This window comes from Abrus precatorius, unplaced genomic scaffold (assembly GCF_003935025.1).
Source record: "Abrus precatorius isolate BTA unplaced genomic scaffold, Abrus_2018 Scaffold2, whole genome shotgun sequence".
NCBI lineage: Eukaryota > Viridiplantae > Streptophyta > Magnoliopsida > Fabales > Fabaceae > Abrus > Abrus precatorius.
The window spans coordinates 11,372,333-11,389,653 of record NW_020874362.1 but is presented as its reverse complement, the minus strand read 5'-3'; the positions used below and the strand labels follow the sequence as shown (position 1 = coordinate 11,389,653).

Here is a 17,321-nt window from a genome sequence, read left to right as displayed (position 1 = left end):
TGTAAAAGACTCATCCAACAAGATTGATTCTTCTTCCCAGTCCAAAATATCCAAATAAACAAAAGTAGATTATGCTTTACCCATTAGTACTTTCTTAGCCATCCAACAAGGAAACTTGGGTAGTCTATCTAAGAAATATTGAGCAGGTATTGCCTCTGAAGATGAAATGAAATTAGACTTAACAAGCTTAAACATCATTGTTCAATCCTTAACCCAAATAGCTAGCCTCTTTGGAGAAACTAGTAAAGATGTTTCTCTCCAAAAGAATAAACAAATTCAAACTTCTAAAAAATCCCAAAATCCATCACATTATCTCGCTAAAGGAAAATTTTCCTCAGTATTACAGATGGAACCTAAATTTTGGTATAAAAATCCTTACAAAGTCATTTCTAAAGCCTTCCCTCCTGATTTTCATTTTAGACCACATGCTTTGAATAAAACCAGACAATTTTACGAATTTATCTTAGTGAATTTAGATTCTGTTTCCATTAAACATTACAAAGATAAAAAAGATCCATCAATCATCATCCATTCAACCATTCAAATTCTTAAAGTGATAAGTCCAAAAAACTTTGGAAAAATTTAAATTCTTACAAAAAATTCTCCCAACCATTTGATCTAGTAGGTTACAACTATTGGGATTATATTGATGCTTGGACCAGAGTTTTTTTTATTTCAAAATAAGCTTAATCGACATTCTTGGTTAATCTATTTAGAAAAGAATCAAAATTATGATTTTTCAAATTGGTTCTTGCAATGGTAGGACTTCTTTGGACTAATAGAAAAGATTTTTCCTTCTCCAGTAAAAGAAGGATATACTCATTTCAAGAGCAGATATTTACAGGAATCAAGAATCTCTGTAGACCTTAAATATTTCTCTATTTTTGCTCTAGCCTGGGTATTCTCATGGCAATACAGATACAGCAAAATAGACAAAGAATAAATACTCCTCATCCTTCATAGGCATTCTTTTGTGAAATGGTGAAACCAATTCAATGCAGACCATGCAGGACCTTCAGAAGTGAATGAATACTTTTGAGCTAATCCTAAATTGTTGAAACTTGCTGATCCAACAACATTCCTATTTCTAAATCAGAAATCCAGAATTGCAGCCTTATTATCAGGATGTTATTCAAAAGAAAAATTGAAAGATAATCTTAAAGATGTTTTTCTTCTTCTTCAAAATTAAGATTAACCTTAAACTTCTTCAAAAAAGGATACCCAGTCCAAAAATGTCAAAAACTTCTATCAGAATGAAGATGATTGTTTCGGCATAGATATTCAAAAATTGTAACCTGTACTGTAAATAATAGTTCCTGTTATTAACCAGAACTGTAAAAACAATATTTTAATTTTCTATAAAAGGATTCCTTGACCATGATGTGAGACACCCTTTTCATTTAGTCATAAAAGAAAGTTTTAGAGAGAGAAGCTCCGAGTGAAACAATCTCTTGTAAGCTTTTCTTTTAGTTTTAATAAAATATTATTTTTATACAATTTTCTCTCTTCTCCCTCTTAGCTAGTTCTGTTCAGATTACCGTCATCCTACTTTCTTCTCTTCTCCCTCTATTAGATTTGTGCTAGTTCTACCACCATTCTAGTTCTAATGTTTTAAATTCTGGCATTTACATTTTCTACATTTCATTTAGTAGTCTTGCTAATGCCTACTTTTCTTTTAGTCTTTAATTTTTCTTCCTTGATCCACTTCGGGTTATCTGGTATCAGAGCCTGATGGGAAAGTAGGAATATATCTGTGGATCTATTATAACTATGTTCGTCTAGATCTGGATTTTTAATTTATGTATAGTTTAATTTTTCTGAAATGTCATTACTGGATGCACAGTAGTTCTTAGTTTCTTTTGAATAGGGCTGCAACAGTAAGTCTCGTGTATGTGTTAAGGGCAGTAAGGCTGATTCGACAATGCTGTATTCAAAAGAAAAAAAAGAACATAAGAAGCTGGCGGCTATAGTGAAGATAATTTAATCTGTGTAAATTTGTGTTTTTATACAAAAAAAAAATCCACAAATAACCAGGTCTAGAAGAAAAAGTTATAAAAGATTTAACAGTATATGTTTTTATGGAACCAAATGAGGGTGATGAACTAGAGGTTTTATTTTATGATGTCTCATTTATTTCGCTCTTTCTCCCTCATTTTCCTCTGATCTAATTCTAATTCATCCTCTTCTTTTTCTACAACTAAAAATCTTCTCTTTAATGATTAGGAGAAACAGTCTCCTGAGATTACACCAAAACATAATCTCTTTGACGAAGAAGTTCACTTCGAAGAGATTAATCAAAGCATGGATGACTAGACTATTCCAAAAATCCCTCAGGATACATTATATGTGCTTGAAAAACAAACCAAGAGAAATAGTTCTGATTATATTATCAAGACTGTTGAAATCAATATTCCTTTAGGACAAGAAATAGTAGAAGAATTCCATCTCCTCTCAAAACATTCTATACATGAACACCAGAGAAAATATAAGTTTTTCCATATAGGTTGTGTCTAGGTAGCAATTAAACTTTTAATTGACATTGGTATAGATGTCGCTGTCCTAATGTGGCTCAGAGATGTTAGACACAATAGATTTGAAGATTTCCTTATAGGTACAGTAGAAACTAGTCTTAGCCAAGGACCAATTTATTTTAACTATTAGCTAAACAAGATAGTGAGTCTTATAGATAGAAATACTTTGGACTCTTTCCTTGGCTAGTTGTCTCTGAATCTTATCTTCTTGACAAACTTTCAGAGCTATTTTTGTGATAATAGTATGGGAGTTGACCATAACTAAGACTATGATAAGGAATTTCTCCATTGACAGATTGATTTCTGAGTTTGCTTCTAACTAGATCTCTGAAAGATTTGGGAAGACTAGCTAAGAATATTTCTTTCCAAAAAGGTTGTTGGCTGTCTTCTCTAGTATAAACTCTAGACAAAAAGGTATCTTTATACCATTTATAGTCGTCTAAGGTTCTACACTTAAGGTTGGATGATAACTCAGCAGATCTGTCTCTCTATAAAGATAGATCTCCTAAGAAATGTTGAGATATAATGTCTAAGAGGGTATACACTGCATCAAGGAGCTGTTCATCATTGTTAACAATAGCTTTTCCCTTATCATTAATTTTAACTGCAGAGAGGATCTTTTCTCTATCAGTTTCAGTGAGATAATTATTCCACCATCCTTTGAGTTGTCTGGAAAACCCAGTGACTAAGATATGAACAATGGTATCTTCAGCATAATCATGTTGGTATAATAGCCCATGGAAACAATGGACATGTGTTGTAGAGTAGAAATAATATTGTACTTTGACTTACCATCTATGTTCCAAACATAAATGTCATTTGGATTAAAGTTTTGGATATTATGATCATGACCTTCTTCTAAGACTAGATCAGGAGCAGTAGCTCTAGTGTAATAAAATTTAGAAGAAGATTTTCAATTCTTATTATTTGTATTTACTGGATTGATATTTAAGACAGAATCTATTTCAGAAAATTGTTCTGAATCAGCTTTAGAAATGACATTGACAGTCTTAGAGAGAGACCTAGTTTTTGGTTTGGCACTAGACTTTTCAGAAGTTTGAGGAGTATCAGGAACAGTTGTAAGCATACTAGTGATTTTATTAAGCAATTTGTTCTGATTGTCTTCTAAAGTTTTTGATTTCTCTTTTTGCCTAAGCTCTAGGATTTTCTGTTTGGCTTTGGCACTAATCTTAAAAGGTTTGAAAAGAGGTTTTTCTAGAGGAGCAGAAGAAGATGCTTCTTCTTTCAGATTGCTAGTAGAGATAAGATCTCTGCTAATCTTGTCTCCTAAGACTTGAAGGTACTTATTGGTATAGTTGGTCTTTTCCAGGAGGCCCTGAATATCATTAGAAGTGATAGATTCATCAGTAATCTTGGTTTTGAATGGTGTTGCTATTACAAGGTTGCCACAATTATCTTTTAATTTAGGCAACTAGAACTGGGTTGAAGGAGGAAGATCACTTTGAACTATTTGTCCATCTTTGATCTACCAAGAAATAACATTAGCAGAAGATGTACTAATAATATCTTCCTGCCAAGGGTAATCTAAATTGTTTTAAATGGTATAAGCATGAAATCAATCAAGGAAAGGAATGTTCTGCTCAACTTTTTCGAGAAATTTATAAAATTTCTCTTGGATGTTGGATCTATTACTACCCTTGTAATTATGAAAAAACCACTCTAATTGAATTTTCCAATCCTTAGAATAGAAATCTTTCCTAAGGGTTTCCTTATCTATAATAAACTTATGAGACAATATCATAAGACTCATTAAGGGAAGAATAAGTTGGAGATTGAATACTCAGATTTTTATCTTCCTTATTGGAGGTTTAGTAAACAGTTCTAAGAATAATAGAAGAGGTATCTAATCTTTGTAGGTTTATATGAGAAGGATCATGAGTTACAGATCTAAAGGTTTGGGATTTGGAAGAGAATAATCTCCTCGTAGATACAAAATCAGATTGTCTACTAAAAGCATCCATCTTGGAAGAAAAAGAGTTTCTCCTATTGAAAGTTATTTCAACTTTCTCAGAAGTGTCCTGAGAAATATCTTGAATTTGAGAAGCAGATCTAGGCCTTGTCCATAACCCACTTCTCTGGGAGGGTAACTTCATCCCACTTGATGATTCTGGGTAAAGAGATATTAGCCTTTGTCATATCTGTAATAAACAAAGTAGTCTCACCTTTTTTAGGTTTGAGAAAGACTCTAGATGCACAAGAAGTCATGACCTTATATTGAATCTTATAGATTAAAGCTATAGGAATAGATCCCTCTTTCATGTTTAACCCATGAAAACGAATATTAAGAAACACTACGCTAAAATAGAGATCTGAAAGCAGTTCCATTTTGAATTAGAGAGCGTTTAAAACTGCTCTAAAATCTTGCGCTATCTGATGTATTATATTTAAGAGAGTGGTTAAAGAACTGCTATCAGATGTTAAGATTAGAGAGAGGTTTCAAGCGAAATCGCTCTCCAAAGTATAGGTGTAACATTTGAGAGCGGTTCTGCGTGGAACCGCTCTCCAAAGTATAAATTTAAACCGTGAAATTTGAAATTGATTTCTTTGTGAGTTTTCTGTTGCAAAATAAAAATTTATTATTACGTTTAAATCAAAATTTAAAATTAATTTCTTTGTGAGTTTTCTTCATTTTTATCACAAATCAAAATTGAATCTTAGTTTATATATTTGGTGTTAACCAAGCAATCCACATCTGCATGAACGAAACACAAGTAAGCAAAGAAAAAAGAGAACAAATTAATAAGATAATTTTTAACATTAATAGAGAGAAAAAGAAAGAAAGAGAGAATGGATGATTCATCGTTAACAAAGAGAAGAAAGAAAGAGAGAATATAGAAATACATACAGATGTGAAAAAAATTAATTTGTTAGCGTAAAGAAGATGAAGAGAGCATACTAACACAGAATGAAAAGGTACTTACATATGGAAAAAAAAACTAATTTGTTAGCAAGAGAAGGCGAAGAGAGCAGACTAATAGAGAAGATGAAGAAAACATAACAGAGCAGAGAAGAAACTTACAGTGAAAGAGACCAACTTTGTTAACTATGAAGAAGAAATACGTTGAGCGTGTTTATTTATAAATAACTTTAATAACATTAGAGAGTGGTTCTTCATTAACCGCTCTCCAAGAATGAAATTAGAGAGCAGTTCTTTATTAACCGCTCTCTAATGTGTGACTTTAGAGAGCAGTTAATAGAGAATCGCTCTCAGAAGTATAATTCTAAGAGCGGTTAACAAAGAAACCGCTCTCAGAAATATAGATCTGAGAGCGGTTAATAGAGAACCGCTCTCTAAATTTATAATTACAAAATAGTTTTTATTAACCGCTATCTAAGTTAACGCTTCAAAAGCTCATTTCTGGCGTAGTGAAACAGAGAGTCCAAAATATTTCTATTCATAAGACTTACTGTGATAACAGTTAAAATAAATTAGTTCTTGACCAAGACTAGTTTCTACTTTACCTATAAAAAAAATAAATAAAATAAATAAATAAATAAATAAATATATATATATATATATATATATATATAACAATTCGTCACTTCTGTTTCTTAGTTTTCTTGAATGCTTTGCAAAAAATTTCTAAATTTATTTTAAAAACTCATAAAACGCAATTCAACATCTTTTGTATTTCTTTATATATCATTGTTTTTAATCATTAAAGACTTCTTTAATATTACAAATTTTTAATAACTAATATCACAAGGATGGATTTTATATTATTAATATTTCTAAAAATGCTGTTACTTATATTTTTTTTACACATCAGATTTTATATCTCCTGGTTTGGGAGGGGGCAGGAGATATAAAATAATATGTTATAACTTGTGTTTATAAACTATAATTAAATATTGATTTTAATTTTTAACTATTTTATAATTCTGTATTTTTAAATTATTAATTATAATCTCTAATGAATGTTAAGTAAAACTGTGACTCATATCTTTTAACATGTCAAAGTTTTATATTAAATATAGTTTTTTTTATATGTCGCATCAGTAAAAATTATCAAAACTAATATTTTTTAAAATATAAAAATTTAAATTTAAATCTAATTTATTTTAAAGAATAAAATATATTGAAGGTTATGATAAATTTTTACAATAATATGCAATTAATTTAATATAACGTGGGAGATTAATATTGTAATAAATAAAATAAACGTAGAAAAAGATGCGGTGAAATGGAGAGGTAGGACAAGACGTGGTGGGAGCAGCACAAATATAGGCAGGGAGACACATGAAGGCCCAGACTGAGTTAACAAATCTCACTTTTCTATGTTTGGTATTCTAAATTCAACCTTCTTCTGTTGATGCATCTTTCTCTGAACATCTTCAATCTGCAACACCCACCACCAACCACTGTTTCTCCTCTTCCTATTCACTTTCAATCCAAGGAGCTTGGGAGCTAACTCTTGCTCCTTCTTCTCCCTGCTCATAAGGTACACTTTGCACTTTTATTTTAATTAAATTTCCCTCTTTTATCTATTTATTTCATTCTATTTAAATTCCTTTCAATATGTGTGATATTGCAAACTGATCAACGACCTTTGCATGCTCCTGTTTCCACTTTTGTTGTAATCTTTCAAATTCAGGAACAAACTGGACGGAATATGCCATACTTGTGTGTGACCCAATTATTTTTTATTGAATTATCGTGAGGTTATAAGTTGGATTCCTTTTTTTGCATGTGATTCTGTGTATCTATAAAATTATCAAAATTGTTAATGGAGTTCCCATCAAGCATCTGGTATAAATTCTTGAAACAATCGATTCAAATTACATGTGCAAAAAATGGTTATGTCTTCTTCTTTTTGTCCGGTAAAAACTGATATACTTCTCCCATATCACATTTGGGTGTCGCTTTTTCTTTAGTAAAAGAACATATTTCACATGTTGGACTATATCTTACGTGCTCACTAAAACTAGTTAATGGGTTAATCTTGGGCTTAAAGCTTTGCTCACCAAAAAAGATAACAATAAATTAATCGGGGTCATAAAAGTTTGTTACATTTCCATTTAGGACACTTGAAATTGACAGCCAAGATAGATCATATGATGATGTACTTGGAAGTTTTGATTTCAAGACAAGTTGCTGTCAGGTCAAAGGATCAAGTGAAGTGCTTCACCCTAATATGGTGATTCTGAAAGAACTTATTTGTAAAATTGATCATCAGTAGGAGAAAACAAATAATGAAATGTATGCAAATAAATAGAGTGACACAGTGAAAAATAATTTTTACTTTCTTTTTCAAACTGTTTGCAAGTTAGGCACTTGGTGTCGTGGTCTACACCATACCTATGTTGAATAGCTAAATATTTTAATGTTTTTTACTCTTACTTGCCAGGCACCAAAGGCACCATTTGTCAAGCAAGCCTGCTTTAATTTATTGATTGGCAATGGGAGGTGCATTAGGAAAGAGTGAATCACCCAGAAAGGCTTGGATACCAGAAACAAAGCTTGAGGCTAAAATGGTTGAAGCAATGCAGCGGAGGGAATCTCAAGGAAGTTCAGTGAAATCATTCAACACTATAATCTTGAAATTCCCAAAAATTGATGAGAGTCTTAGAAAATGCAAAGCCATATTTGAGCAGTTTGGTAGGTTTCCAATTCAAATTTATCGTTCTGTTAAGTTGTTTATTTGATTTGATACCTTTCAACAGTAGCCTGCTATAAATTAAATATATGGGCCTGAAAGTAGATACCACAATTTCGTGCCTAAGTGAGCAGTCACAATTAAATTTTTTTATGCCTATGCATGAAAGACTGAAGCTAGTATATGTTTGGAAGTTCAAATTTTTATTGAAATTCAATTAGATTTCAGTCTACTCAAACTAATAAATAATGCTTATTTTTGTATTGGAAATGCAATTTGTCAAGCTTGCTAATAGGCTCTAGCAGTGCAGCAAAAAGTCATTAACCCAGCATTCATTTGACCGTTGGATGCACATACAAATTGACATATTTATTTATTAAGTTGCTAAGAGATGTGTGTTTATGGATTTTCTTATAGACGAGGATTCCAATGGGATAATAGATCAGGAGGAGTTGAAAAAGTGTTTCAGTAAGCTGCAAATTTCTTTTACTGAGGAGGAGATCAATGATCTTTTTGAAGCATGCGATATTAATGAAGATATGGGAATGAAGTTCAGTGAGTTTATTGTACTACTCTGCCTTGTCTACCTTCTCAAGGATGACCCTGCAGCACTTCATGCAGTATCCTAGCACACATTACCTGTTCTGTATTAGTTTCATTAACAATAAGGGGAGAGATTCTTAAAACTTTCAAATTCAGAATATAGATGAGAATTTTAACTTGTGTGCTGTGACCTCTGGTTGATGTTTGAATTAATTGGGCTTATTATACATAACCATTGAGAATTGAATATAGATTTATTTCTTTTTGTAGCTTATGTAGCCAGTCATTTATTAAATTCAGGAGATGTTTAGAGTTACTGGACAATTTGGTTATTTGTTCATTTGAAATTTTCTGTTATGGATTTGCTTTCCTAATTCATGCATTTCTTCAGGACAGCCTAGAATTTCGTCATGATTAAAAATAAGCCTTGAATTTCCATTTTTGCTACCTTTTCAAGTTGTTTTCCATGACTTCTCTAGAAATCACGAATTGGGATGCCTAATCTGGAGGCCACATTTGAGACTTTGGTTGATACCTTTGTATTCTTAGACAAGAATAAAGATGGATATGTCAGCAAAAGTGAGATGGTCCAGGCTATAAATGAAACTACATCAGGGGAGCGTTCTTCTGGAAGAATAGCTATGAAAAGATTTGGTCAGTTGTCTCTTCCTCTCCCTTTGTCTGTAAAATACATGTGCATATACACTCAAATGAGAATTCAAACTTGTCTAAACACAGGCAATTGTACTCATGTTACCAGTGTGTGTTATATGTTAATGTGTTGAAATATGCTTTAACATGCTCTCTTGAGAAAAGTGAGTGCCTGTCAGAGACCAAGGCAAAAGATATGAACTGTCTTATTAACGAAGAAGAAAATACTGCAGAATCAGTTCTGCAATACCCAGAGAAAAGCTCCTACAAAGGTTCACACCCTTGCCCACTAGTAACAGAAAAAGAGCATAACTGACCTATTCTCTCTCTTCCCCCCACTATATGAAACATTACATGTCAATCTTCTCTCCATAACTAATTTCTCTCTAATTCCAATTCTGCCCCTTCTTATTTCTCCTACTACATGTTTTCCAAATCCAAGGCCCATGATTGAGTTGGACTGGACTTGTCCACTTAGGTTCATGGGACAAAACATTGCCACCCCCAATCAATTGAAGCCTTGTCCTCAAGGCTAACATCTGGAAATTGAGTGGAAATTGTGAGAGCATCTTCCCAAGTAGCATCTGCAGCAGGCTGCCCTTTGCACTTGATTAACAAAATAAGGAACAACACCCCCTTTCTTCTGTTTGTATTGAACTGCAAGAATCTTCTTACGAACTATGTTCGCGGCCACTTCTAGCTACAACTCAGTTGGAAAATCATGTGCAGGCTGATAATTTCCCACTGCCTTTTTATGTTGAGAAATGTGAAAAACAAGGTGGATCCTAGATTGAGGAGGTAGTTTCAGCTGGTAGGTCACTGTCCCCACCTGCTTTTCAATCTGGTATTTGCCATAGAACCTAGACCCAGCTTAGGATTGATCCTCTGAACAACACTATGCTGCCTGTGAGGCCTTAGTTTGAGGAAAACCCAATCCCCCACGTCAAAACTCTGAAACCGCCTCTTCTTATCAGCAAATTTCTTGATATGCTCTTGGGCCCATTGTAAGTGATATCTCAATTGTCCAAGAGTGATCCCTATCAATTAATTCTCTTTCAACTGATTCAACTTTGGTTTCTCCTAAAACATACTGCACCAAAGAAGGGGGTTTCCTAACATACACGGCTTGAAAAGGGCTGACCCCTGTTGTAGCATGAAAAGTGGTATTATACCACCATTTTGCCCAAACTCCAAGTCTTTTGCTGTTCAGAGAAAAAAGCAATGTAAATATGTCTCCAAACATTTGTTAACTATATATATTTGCCCATTTGTATCTGGATGATATGAGGAACTTGTGCACAATTTGGTGCCATTATGTTTGAAGAGTTGATTCCAAAAGTGATTGAGGAATAAAGGATCTCGGTCACTGATGATGGACTTGGGGATTCCATGGAGTCTAACCACTTCCTTAGTGAAAGAATAAGCAACTGTCCCAGCTCTGAATGGGTGTTTAAGTTGAATGATGTGAACATATTTGGAGAAAAAAGAAAGATCAACTATCACCAAAATAGTGTTAGATCCCTTGGACTTTGGTAAAGCAGTAACAAGATCTTGACTTATGTCCTCCCAAATTTGTTTAGGAACATCCAATGGCTGAAGTAATCCTGCAGGAGACTGAGTTTGATATTTTTTCTGTTGACAAATGTCACATTCTTTAACAAACTTTTGAACTCTCTTTTCTATCCCACACCAATAAAAACATTTAGCCAACCGCCTGTACATTCTGAAATACCTTGAATGTCCATCTGTCGGGGTGCTATGAAATTCATACAGTAATGTTGGGATCCAAGTTGATGTTGCAGGGATAACCAATCTGTCATAGTACAATAGAGCACCATGATGTAGAGAAAACCCAGGTCTAGAAGAAGGGTCTTGCTCCTCAAATCTGAAAGCATCTTCACAGAAGGATCTTGCTGGATTCTTTCTTGTATTATCTCACAATCTTACCACTCAGGTTTTGAAATCAAAACCTGCAAATCCAGCTCCTCTGTACACCTATATAAAGCATCAGCAACCTTGTTTTGGAGACCAGGTTTGAAAATCACACCCTAACAATTTTGTGAGCCAACACTGTCGGTTTGGAGTTGTGATTCACTGCTGCAACAACTGCCTCAAACTTCTCTGATCAGAAAAAAATTTAAAATCTCTTCCCAATAAATAAGGTCTGCAGTGCTGAATTGACGAGACCAATGCCATGAGTTCTTTGTGATATGTAGACTTAGCTAAGTTTTCCTCAAAAATAGGCTAAAGGTCTATCGTCTTGCATCAGAACTGCTTCCAGCTGCATCACTCAACTAAAAATTCCTTAGTAAATCTGGAAGTCTCAAAGCTAGTGCTTCTATAATAATTTTCTTCTACTCATCAAAAGCTACCTGAACTGGTTTACTGGATTCGAAGCCTCCTTTCTTAGTGAGGTCTGTTAAGGGTTTGGTAACTTTGCCATAATCTTTAATAAACTTTCTATAATACCCTGATAGTCCAAGGAAACCTCTAACTCCTCTTATAGACTTGGGAACTGGCCAATCTAACACCCCCCCTCCCCCCCGGAACTTTCTCAGGATCCATGGCCACTTCTTTTGCTGAAATTATATCGACGATAAAATTGACCCTTCTTCTAGTTCACCACCAACTCATGATCATGAAGGCAGCCCAAAACATGCCTCAAATGAAGAATATAAGAGTTCCAATTAATGTTGTATGTTAAAATGTTGTCAAAAAACACCAACACAAACTTCCTCAAGCAATGTCTAAATACATCATTCATTAAAGATTGAAAAGTGGCTGGTGCATTCATCAACCCAAAGGGCATAACTAAATATTCATAATGTCCATTATAGGTCCTAAATGCTGTATTAGGTATGTCTTCTTCTCTTACTGAATCTGCTGATAACCAGGCTTCGAGTCCAACTTTGAGAAGTAAAAAGCTCCATGCAACTCGTATAATAACTCTTTAATATCGGGGATCAGATTCTTGTTTGGGACTGTGGCTTTATTGAGAGCTCTATAATGGACATACATTCTCCATATAAAGTTCTTCTTCACTAATATCACTGGGCTAGAATAAGCACTTGTGCTTGGTCTGATTTCCCTCGAATTCAGTAGCTCCTCTACTTGTGTTTCTATCTCAGCTTTTTGATAATGAGGGTACCTATAGGGTTGAGTCGAACATTCACTGGTCCTTCCCCATATTTTAAAGTGATATTATGCACCTTAGATCTCTTGGGAGCAACTCTTTTGGCTTTTGGAAAACCTTCGAGAATTCTTGTAAAATTTGCTGTGCATCCTTTTCCTGCTCTGGGGTCAAGGTTTCTGCACTTAGCCCCACTACCTTTTGGGACTTGGTGGATCAGACTGACCCCTCAACCTCCTGCTCTTCTTGATTTAGAAAACTAGAGAGAGAATCATTTCTTCCTCTACGAATATGCTCACCCCTCAATTCAATGCTTTTTCCATCCCATTCAAGTCTCATGATCTGCTGCCTCCAAATTAGTAGTGACTTCTTCCAATGTGGCCAACCACTCCACACCCAAAAATAAGTTGACCTCTTTCATATTAAATGCATAAGAATCGATGCATATTTGCAAGTTTTCCAACTCAACTACTTCTCCACTACACCTCCCTTGCACCTGTTTTTAGTTCCCAACTCTTAATCTAACTTCCACCTTGGGAGTGTTGTCATACTCTAACCCCAAGAACTCCACAATCTTCATTGAAATGAAATTATGAGAAGCTCCACCTTCAACCAAAATTACCAATGGAACTCCCTTGATTTTTCCTTTTATTTTCATGGTTTTGGCTAAAATTCAACTCTTCAACCCACTGCATAACAACTAAGAGCAGAACACTCCAGCTCTCCACTAGGATGCTCCTCCATCCCCAAGGCTAATACCTCCTTCTCCCCTTACTCCAATTGCTCATCATCCACAATGATTAACTTAAGCTGTCTCTCAGGGCATTGATACATAGGGTGAAAGGTTTGGCTACATTTGAAACACAACCCTTTTTGCTTCCTATCCATTAGTTCACCGTATGATAAGTGATGCACTCCTTGGTCTTTCCCATTATTGATTTGCCTTGCTCCACCCTTTACATTGCTCAAACTTGAACCACCAAACTTGTCTTCCTCCTTTTGAAACTCCCTATTTTGTGTTCCTATTGCACCAAGTTGCGTCATAGGAAAAGGCTCTGTAACCCTAAACCCTAAATGCGGAAACAAAGCACGAGAGTAACTCCCACTCCCTATATTTGAGCTCCTCCTTTATGTTGTTTTACACTGCAAATCTCCTAACAAATCAGCCTCAATTGCTCTCGCTAACTCCATCATCCTCACCTTGTTTTCTGGTTTATGAATACGATCCGTTTGTTGAATATCTGCTTGAAGACCATGCATAAATGGGGCCATGAATTGCTGCTCTGGCATTTTGGGAGCCTGAGAAACTAGATACTCAAACTCTTCAATATATGAATCCATAGTTCCATCCTGTTGTTGCTTTGTCAAACTGTCAAAAGGATTCTCCATTAGAGCCCCTTCATACTTGCTTAGTAGTGCTACTTTCAGGTTATCCCTTGATGGCTTTGGCTCATTTTCTATCCATAGATTGAACCAATGAACTGCAGGCCCCTCCATGGAGATTTTGGCTAGTCGCACCTTTATTGGCCGAGTGTCTTGAGCTTCAAAGTGTGTCTCAGCTCGAATAACCCAAGCACCTGGGTCAGTGCTGTCAAACCCTGAAAGCTCAACCTTCTTTACTGCAGGCCATGCAAGGCTGAGGATCAGAAGACTCTAGTGACATATTCTGATCATGTCAATGCAACTGTTTCATCTCTTCCATCAACTTGAAAACTGCATTATGTAAGTCCATCTATGACTTATCGTCTGTCAGCCTGTGTTTGAACTAGACTCTCCAGTGAACTCAAATGACCTTCCATGGCTAGTTTCACTCCCTTTCTATGCTTTGGCATACAAATGCTTTAGCTGCTCTCTGATTAGGGTTGTTAGATTATTGTTAGTGTATCATATGATGGATATGAGCTTGGGCTTATCACTATGTATATTTGTAAATACACTTATATATATATATATATATATATATATATATATATTATTTTCCGCTATGTATTCATGACACACGGATTCTATCATATGTCTTTCGTTTTCTCTTCATCTCAACATGGTATTAGAGTCTATTTAGTTTGAACGTTGGGCTGCCCACAGATGTCCAGTTCTGAGCGTAGGGGGGTGTAAGATGTCCCACATTGGTTAAAAATAGAGTCATAATACTCCTTATAAGGGCTAGGGCAGTCCTCCTCTTAAGAGCTAGATTTTAGGAGTGAGTTAGGCCCAAATTTCTTAACATGAGCGATGATAAACTTGTAGAGGTGGCTGAGGTGGTGGATCTTCTTGCACAATGGGCATGTCTGAGGGATCAAAGACAAAAGGTGTGGTGATGGATATTATGTCAGACCCAGAGGGTGAGGAATTAGACTCCAAGTAGAGAGAAGACTCAAAGAAGGTGACATCAGCGGAAATGAGATATCTACGAAGAGAGGGTGAGAAACACTTATACCACTTCTGAGATCGAGGGAAGCCTAGAAAGACACACTTATGGGACTTAGCGGACAATTTATCAAGACCAGGACTAAGATTGTGAACAAAACACGTAGACCCAAAGACCCTAGGAGGTAAGGGGTGGAGAGGCTGATGAGGGAACAATATAGAGTGAGATAGATTGCCATTTCATCAAGGAAAAGATTTTATCTAGAGACATTACTACTCATTTTGTTAATTCCAATGATCAGTTGGTAGATGTCTTCACCAAATCATTAAGGGATCCTAGGATTGATTATATATGTAACAAGCTTGGTGCATATGATTTATATGCTCCGGCTTGAGGGAGAGTGTTACATTATTGTTAGTGTATCATATGATGGATATGGGCTTGGGCCTATCACTGTATATTTGTAAATACACACACACACACACACACACACATATATATATATATATATATATATATATATATATATATATTATTTTCTGTTGTGTATTCAAGACACACGGATTCTATCATATGTCTCTCGTTTTCTCTTCATCTCAACAAGGGTATCTAGCTGGTTGGACCAATTGTGAGAGACCAAATCAAAAGATATGAACTGTATTATTAACTAAGGAGAAAATACTGCAGGATCAATTCTGCAATACCCAGAGCAAAGCTCCTACAAAGGTTCACACCCTTGCTCACTACTAACAGAAAAAAAACATAACTGACCTGTTCTCTCTCTTCCTCTCACCATATGAAACATTACACATCAATCTGCTTTCCGGTCTCCATAACTAATTTCTCTTTGTTACTCCCATTTTGCGCCCTTCTTATTTCTCCCATACGTTTTCCAAATCCAAGGCCCATGATTGAGTTGGACTGGACTTGTCCACTTTAGGTTCATGGGATCTACCGGTGCCTCTCTATTTATCACAAACACAGAACGTGTTACATATAGTCATCAGGCAAGATCACAAGAAACTTTAGGGAAAACAATAACAGAGGCAACATGATAGAACCCTCAAATCCATATGAAGAAATATAGGAAATTGTATTGATTAATATACAAATTGTTGAACAAATATTTTAGGAGAGATAAACCCGAACCAGCCTAGAGCCCATGGAGCCATTTTCTGACAAGCTAAACAGCTTTACAACAAACTACCACAATGCCGTCTCCCCTCTATCCCTTCTCTCCTTATATTCCTTTACACATGCTACAGTCTCCTAAATTGTAATTAACTTTTCATATTCCCTCATTTTGGGCTTGGGCCCTTTTTACCCAGTTCCTATCACAACATTAAAGGAATTCAGGTCATCATAGGGTATTCCTCCTATTGCAGAGAGGTTGTCTATTTCTGTTGTATTCTTCTGTTTCTGATCATTATTTGACATGCTCATGCATGAAATATAGAACTAACCTTTAAAATATCAATATGTACTTATTGGTATCGTAGTTTTCATTTTTTTGTTTCTTTACATACTGTTATAGTGGAAAAATTATCATTGCACCATACTTATTTTTGAACTTCATTCCACTGACTTCTATACTGTAACAACTCAAAGCAATCCTGTGTTACTAATAGATTTTATTTTGTCTGCAAAATTCTGCAGAAGAAATGGATTGGGATAAAAATGGAATGGTGAACTTCAAGGAGTTCCTTTTTGCTTTTACACGTTGGGTTGGAATTGATGACGTTGAGGATGAGGAAATTTCAGAGGCCTGAATCACGTCATCTAAATATCTTTGACTGCCTCTTCAGCCCAAGCAAAAAGGCTTTTCCGGTTTTCACTTGCAATAAAGGCCAAGTTGCTACACGTTGAATTTTAATGAACTTGTCATTTCTGAAGTTCACTATGTAAATAGTAAGTGTAGAACTAAGTGTCGTATCGAAAATATATTCAAATTTCCTTGTTAAATGCTACTATAGTGATTGTATTGGGTAAGTGTAGAACTTAGGGCTATATTGAAGATATATTGAAATTTACTTGTCAAATACTATAGTGATTGTATTTACTTTTCCTCTCATTCTCTCTCTGTGTCTTTCTCTCAATACTCATTTCTGCTATGCATTGAACTATAATTAGCCAGTGCTAGCAGATTAATGACAAGAAAAATAGGCAAAGTGCATATTTACCCGTGGATTTATTAAATTATTCCCAAAACGAACATTTGGAGCACTATACTAAGATGTTCCTTATGTTCCTCACGGCTTCTAGAATATACTACTATATCATTTAAAAAAATTACTACCAAGCAGTTTAAATAACCATGAAAAACCATATTCATATAATCTATAAAAATTACATGAACTTTAGTCCCACCAAAAGACATGAGTAAATATTCAGTCCGTACTTAGTCCTAAAAGTTGTCTTAGGAATATTATCTTCCATGACTCTAATTTGATAGTATTCAAACCTAACATCAATCTTAGAGA

The 17,321-nt window shown here is 34.9% G+C and overlaps 1 protein-coding gene across 1 annotated transcript; it reads left to right on the top strand.

Annotated features, from left to right (window-relative positions):
* Window positions 1-6,730: 6,730 nt before the first annotated feature.
* On the top strand, window positions 6,731-16,909 carry LOC113857968 (probable calcium-binding protein CML21). Its single transcript, XM_027490331.1, has 5 exons — window positions 6,731-6,994; window positions 7,901-8,151; window positions 8,567-8,769; window positions 9,172-9,346; window positions 16,498-16,909. Exons 2-5 carry the CDS (start codon window positions 7,953-7,955, stop codon window positions 16,608-16,610), a joined length of 690 nt encoding a protein of 229 aa, XP_027346132.1. The 5' UTR covers window positions 6,731-6,994; window positions 7,901-7,952; the 3' UTR covers window positions 16,611-16,909.
* The last annotated feature ends 412 nt before the right edge of the window (window positions 16,910-17,321 follow it).

Excerpts from the sequence above, each read along its gene's own strand:
- LOC113857968 (XM_027490331.1), top strand. The coding sequence starts at position 7,953 with ATGGGAGGTGCATTAGGAAAGAGTGAATCACCCAGAAAGGCTTGGATA. Across the intron at positions 8,770-9,171 it reads ACCCTGCAGCACTTCATGCA|AAATCACGAATTGGGATGCC; the intron begins GTATCCTAGCAC and ends TGACTTCTCTAG. Across the intron at positions 9,347-16,497 it reads AATAGCTATGAAAAGATTTG|AAGAAATGGATTGGGATAAA; the intron begins GTCAGTTGTCTC and ends AAAATTCTGCAG.